Raw genomic sequence first — 5,695 nt, forward strand, 5'->3', positions numbered from 1 at the left:
AAAAGACCTGTTCAGTTTTTGTATTTTTCAATTTTATTCAATTTAATCTCCATATTCAAAATCGAAGCAATTTAGTTCATTGATTTTGAGAATTTCGTCAATTTAATCTCTCTCCCTAATGGTATCTAATTTTTTTGTTAAAGGATGACGTCAGCGATGACATTAATGCTGACGTGTCACATTTTGATGACATGGTAATGCCACGTAGCATCGAGTGATGACGTGGCAATGTAACATGGCACTAGACGATGATGTGTCAGTGCTGAGGTGACACTTACATGCTGACATGCCAGTGCCACGTGGTAGATTAAAAAATTTTAAAAAAATTCTGTCACGTCATAGAGACTATATTAAACAAAAATATATAATACAATTACTAAATTGAACAAAATTGAGATGTTGAAAGACTAAATTAAAAAAAATATTTGAAAAATACAAATCTTTAAGTAGATTATTAATATACTTATTAATAAGCTAAATATTTAAGTGTAAAAATTTTATGGTGTTAAAAAATATATATAAATATTTTCTTACTTGATTATTTGATTCTAAAATATGTAAATTAATTTATCTTTTTTACAAAAATTAAGCTTGAATTCTCCTTCTATAAAAAAATTTTGAAAACATTTCATACTTAAAGTCAAATTTAGTTGAATAACTTGCATTAGTTAAATTAAAATAATATAAAATGACTAAATATGCTTATTTAGTTACAACCTTCACAATTTACGAATATACATTCTTTTAAAATTATTCAACTCCTACCCAATTAATCTTTTATTTAAATTTACTCAAATTAGCAAAATATGTTGATTTAGTTACAATTTTCACAATTTACAAATACATATTCTTCTAAAATTATTCAGCTCTTACCTAATTTATCATTTATTTAAATTTACTTAAAATTTCTTACAAAATTATTTTATTTAAATTCAAATACCACAATAATTTTAATCTAAATTTAAAGTTTAATTATTAATTTGGATCTACAAAAATTTTATTAATAAAATAAAATGGTACAAATATTTACAATTATATTTAACTTCATCAACTATAAATACAATCTTTAATTTAAGAAATTTCAACTTAAAAAATATAACTTGAAATATTAAACAAAATAAAAACGCAAAAAATAAATAAATAATTGAAAGGGTGGAGCTCAGATTTTATGGTTGTAATAAGAGGTTTGTCATGTACAAATTAAGTAAGTCACAACGAGAAATTATTTTTATAATCATCACTAACTCTATATATCAGTTTTTCATTTTTTTTAAATGAAAAAACTAAATCAACATATTTTGCTAATTTGACTTTAACTCAAATTAAAAATTAAGTTAAATAAATTTCAAATTTTTATACTATTATAAATAAAACAAAAAAGAATTTATTTAGTTAGTTTATATTATTTTATTTCAACGTAATACAAGTTATTCATCTAAATTTGACTTCAAGTATGAAATTTTTTCAAAATTTTTTTGTAGAAGGAGAATTCAAACTTAATTTTTGTAAAAAAAAATAGATTAATTTAGATGTTCTAAAATCAAATAATCAAGTAAGAAAATATTTATATATATTTTTCAACACTATAAATATTTTACACTTAAATATTTGACTTATTGATAAGCATATCTATAATTTACTTAAAGATTTGTGTTTTTTAAATTTTTTTTCAATTTAGTCCCTCAACATCTTAATTTTGTTCAATTTAGTCCTTATATTATATAATTTTATTCAATTTAGTCCATATAACGTGGTAGAATTTTTTTTTGAAATTTTTTTAATCTGCCACGTGGCACTGACATGTCAGCATGTCAGTGCCATGTCAACATTGACACGTCAGCATGTCAGTGCCATGTCAACATTGACCCGTCATCATCTAGTGCCACGTGGCATTACCATTTCATCACTCGATGCCAAGTGGCATTGCCACATCATCAAAATATGATACGTTAGTGTTGACATCATCATTTGTTGAAAAAATTGGATATCGTTAAGGGGAGAGACTAAATTTACGAAATTTCCAAAATCAATAGACTAAATTGCTTTGATTTTGAGACTAAATCAAGAGACTAATGACTAAATCAACATATTTTGCTAATTTGACTATAACTTAAGTTAAAAACTAAGTTAAATTAATTTCAAATTTTTATGCTATTATAAATAGGAGAAAAAATAATTTATTTAGTCATTTTATATTATTTTATTTTAACATAATACAAGTTATTTATCTAAATTTGACTTCAAATATGAAATTTTTTAAAATTTTTTTTTATAGAAAGAGAATTCAAACTTAACTTTTGTAAAAAAGATAAATTAATTTATATGTTCTAAAATCAAATAATCAAGTAAGAATATATATATATATATATATTTTAATACTATAAATTTTTTACACTTATATATTTGGTTTGTTAATAAACATATCAATAATCCACTTAAAAATTTATATATTTTAAATATTTTTTTTCAATTTAGTCCCTCAACATCTCAATTTTGTTCATTTTAGTCCATGTACTATATATTTTTATTCAATTTAGTCTCTATGACGTGACAAAAATTTAAATTTTTTTTTTTATCTTCCAATACTAACACACCATCATCTAGTGCCACGTGGTATTGTCACGTCATCACCCGATGTTATATGGTATTGTCACGTTATCAAAATGTGACACGTCAATGTTGAACGTTATCTTTTAACGAAAATATTGGATGTCGTTAGGGAGAGGGACTAAATTGATGAAATTCTAAAAATCAAAAGATTAAATTATTTTGATTTTAAGTATAAAACTTAAATTAAATAAAATTGAAGGGTACAGAAAGTGGATAGATCTTTTTACTCTTTTATTTTCTTGAAACGAAAATGTGGTTGAAACGCGCTTTAAGTAGCGTCTGGATTAGTACATTGATATGCCTTCATTTGTTGTTTGTATCCATTGGTTACATCCGAACGTCCCCAACTTTCTTTTTTTCTTCTCTTCTCCTCCATTTTTATTTTCCTCTCTTTTCTGATCTTCTTTTTCCGGAAAACTTATTCTTTTCCCTCAAACTCCCCCTTCTTAACAATCGTTTCCACTGAAAATCAGTAGCCTTTTCCAGGTGTAGAGTTTCTAAGCCTGGAATGGATAATTCATTAGGCAGTTTGCAGCACAGCAAAGCAGCCAAAAAGGCCAAATCCAAGAAGAAGAAGAACAATAATAAGCCTATCAAAGTAGTGTACATATCCAACCCCATGAAGGTGAAGACCAGTGCCTCAAAATTCAGGGCCTTAGTGCAAGAACTCACTGGCCAAGATGCCGAATTGCCCGACCCAACCAAGTTCACCGACACCGACGACGACGACGTCGGCAGCAATCAGAAGGTCCCGGATGCCGTTAAAAACAGTACTGACGATCATGCGCTAGAGGTCCCTAGAGTAGGGGACCAAGCTGTTCATCATCATGAGCAGCCCACCAGGGCTCATCACGATGTCCCCTTTGAGACCTTTGACGAGGTTTTTACACCCCAGATGCTTAGAGAATTTGACAGGGTTCTTGCCTCCGAGCCCTTTCTTATGAATAATCTTGATGCGCTAAGGAGTCTTTGATGAAATGTAAATAGAGTAAGCTTTCTTAGGCCCTGTCTACAGCTGCTCTTTGGGTGTTTACATACGTACGCACGTTAATGTCTTGTTCAATTTATGTAATGTCTGAAATTATATATATGATGATGGTTTTCTTAATTGAATGAATCTGATGATATTGTTCTTAGTGTTGCAAGAAATATATATATATATGCATATATTATATCTCGATGGATATTGTTGCAATTTGCTTGCTATTGCTTTTCCTTGTCACTTCATATGGTTTAGGGCCTGTTTGGAAGGACTAAAAATTATAGTCTTAAAAGAGATTTTGAGTGATTCCTGCCAGACATATGGAAAGAAAAAGGATATTGAAGCTGAAGATGTACAGTAATTACACGAAGTGCAAGAACCGAGTGTGAGAGTCTGGGACCCAGCACATTCAATCTCTACAGGTACAGATAGGCCCCGGCCCCATGAGAGCAAAAACTTAAAATAAGCTCTCTCTGAATATATGGGCTGCTTAGAAAACCTAACCCTTTGCAGACCAAACGCCTTCTTATGTTTGGAGTGATGTGAAAAGCATGTCATAGTAAGAGCTGCTGGGGATTTGTGAAAAGACTCTGCTTTAGGAGGCTAAAAGCAAAATTAGTGGTTCAAGTTGATTTTCCAGGTCCCGAGAAGGAAGATTTTGTAGGGAAGCTCATCAAAGGTGAGCCAAACTTGGTTTTCCGTAGAGTTTGGAAAAGAGGAATGCCTCACTTCTTTTCATAACCTTAGCTTACTTTCGTTACAAATACTGTAGAACAAATTAATTATATATAATAATATGCTGTCATATATTTTCTGTACATTTATGTTTGTATTTATATCCTTATCATGACATGTTGTGATTGTGGTGTATATATATCAATTAATTACCAAGCTGGATTTTTGGTTCATGCCCAGAAAATAACTTCAAGTATATATGGTTATCTAGTATATAGTATAACTTTTATAATTGTAATGCATGTTAGAAAGGCAGGAAAGCTTTTTCAAATTCATTACACTTTATCCTTTGTTACACTTTCTAGGGTTCGTTTTCTTTAGCTTTTGGCTTGTTATGATGAGGAAATGTCTCGCTCATCCTCAATTTTGTAGTCCTATGGAAAGATGCTTTACCCTCCAGGGAGGATGGCTATACGGTAAGCCTACTAGCTAGTGCGTACATGTTTCTTCTCGATACTGAAAAAGTTTGCACATTTATATATATATATATATATGTATATATATATATATATATATATATATATATTATCCCACTTTGATATTCTTCTATACTTTAAAAGGGGCCGGAATGAATACTGTGGGCTGACTGGCTTGCAAGAGAGAGAGCGACAGAAAGGTGCCTACATATTTATCAAATAGTTGCCATTATCTTAGTTCATATCGGTGAGGGAATGATTTTTGCCATCTGCTACAATAGTTTTGCCAAACTGATACTATTCATCCTATTTTCTTGAAAATGCGATTTAGAATTGATGGCAATCTCTAAAGATTGTCAAGACAAATACGTACAGCTATGCAGACAAACACACATAAACTCTAGAAGTCACTTAACTTTGACACCTCAATTTTCTGCTTGGATGCTATTAGCTAGTTTGATGGAATTTATCATATATGATTATATATATAACACTACTTAGATTGAAGAAAAAAAAAAAAACCTTTTCTCCAAAAATAAAGGAAAAAGAAACGAAGAACACAGCTTCAAGCTTGGTTTTGTCATAAAGAATCGTACATTCTTTTAATTAGTTTGTGTTGTAGAAAGAGTATAACATTCTTGACCTGTTAGTCAGCTAAGGTCAAGTTGTTCCACAAGGGTATTCATTAAAAGGCAAGTGGAAAAAAAGTTGTCAAACATGGATGGTGGATGGATAGTGGCTACTTGAAACCTAATAACCACAACTTCCGCAATATTCCAGCCGCCTTTTGGGATAAAGGTGTTTTGGCTATACCCAGTTTGAAATGAATATTGTTTTAAAGAATATCTCCAGTGTAGTGTTTACTCTCTTCTTCTTCGTCTTTTTCTTTTTCTTATTTTCTTTTATTTTTTTATTCTTTTTCCTCCTCAACTATAGTCATAATGGTTGCATT

At 29.8% G+C, this 5,695-nt stretch overlaps 1 protein-coding gene and 1 non-coding gene across 2 annotated transcripts; one reads left to right on the top strand and one right to left on the bottom strand.

Annotated features, from left to right (window-relative positions):
• Positions 1 to 1,154: 1,154 nt before the first annotated feature.
• Positions 1,155 to 1,247, bottom strand: LOC148762557 (small nucleolar RNA snoR8a). The gene has a single exon (XR_016026859.1). It is a non-coding gene; the product is annotated as a small nucleolar RNA snoR8a (small nucleolar RNA).
• A 1,677-nt stretch (positions 1,248 to 2,924) lies between these two features.
• On the top strand, positions 2,925 to 3,718 carry LOC18598728 (uncharacterized). Its single transcript, XM_007028382.3, is given in 2 exon segments — positions 2,925 to 3,508; positions 3,510 to 3,718. Coding segments are annotated over 2 exon segments (435 nt in total). The 5' UTR covers positions 2,925 to 3,118; the 3' UTR covers positions 3,555 to 3,718.
• The last annotated feature ends 1,977 nt before the right edge of the window (positions 3,719 to 5,695 follow it).

The sequence above is a fragment of the Theobroma cacao genome, chromosome 5, assembly GCF_053813885.1.
Source record: "Theobroma cacao isolate CCN51 chromosome 5, ASM5381388v1, whole genome shotgun sequence".
In the NCBI taxonomy this organism is placed as follows: Eukaryota; Viridiplantae; Streptophyta; class Magnoliopsida; order Malvales; family Malvaceae; genus Theobroma; species Theobroma cacao.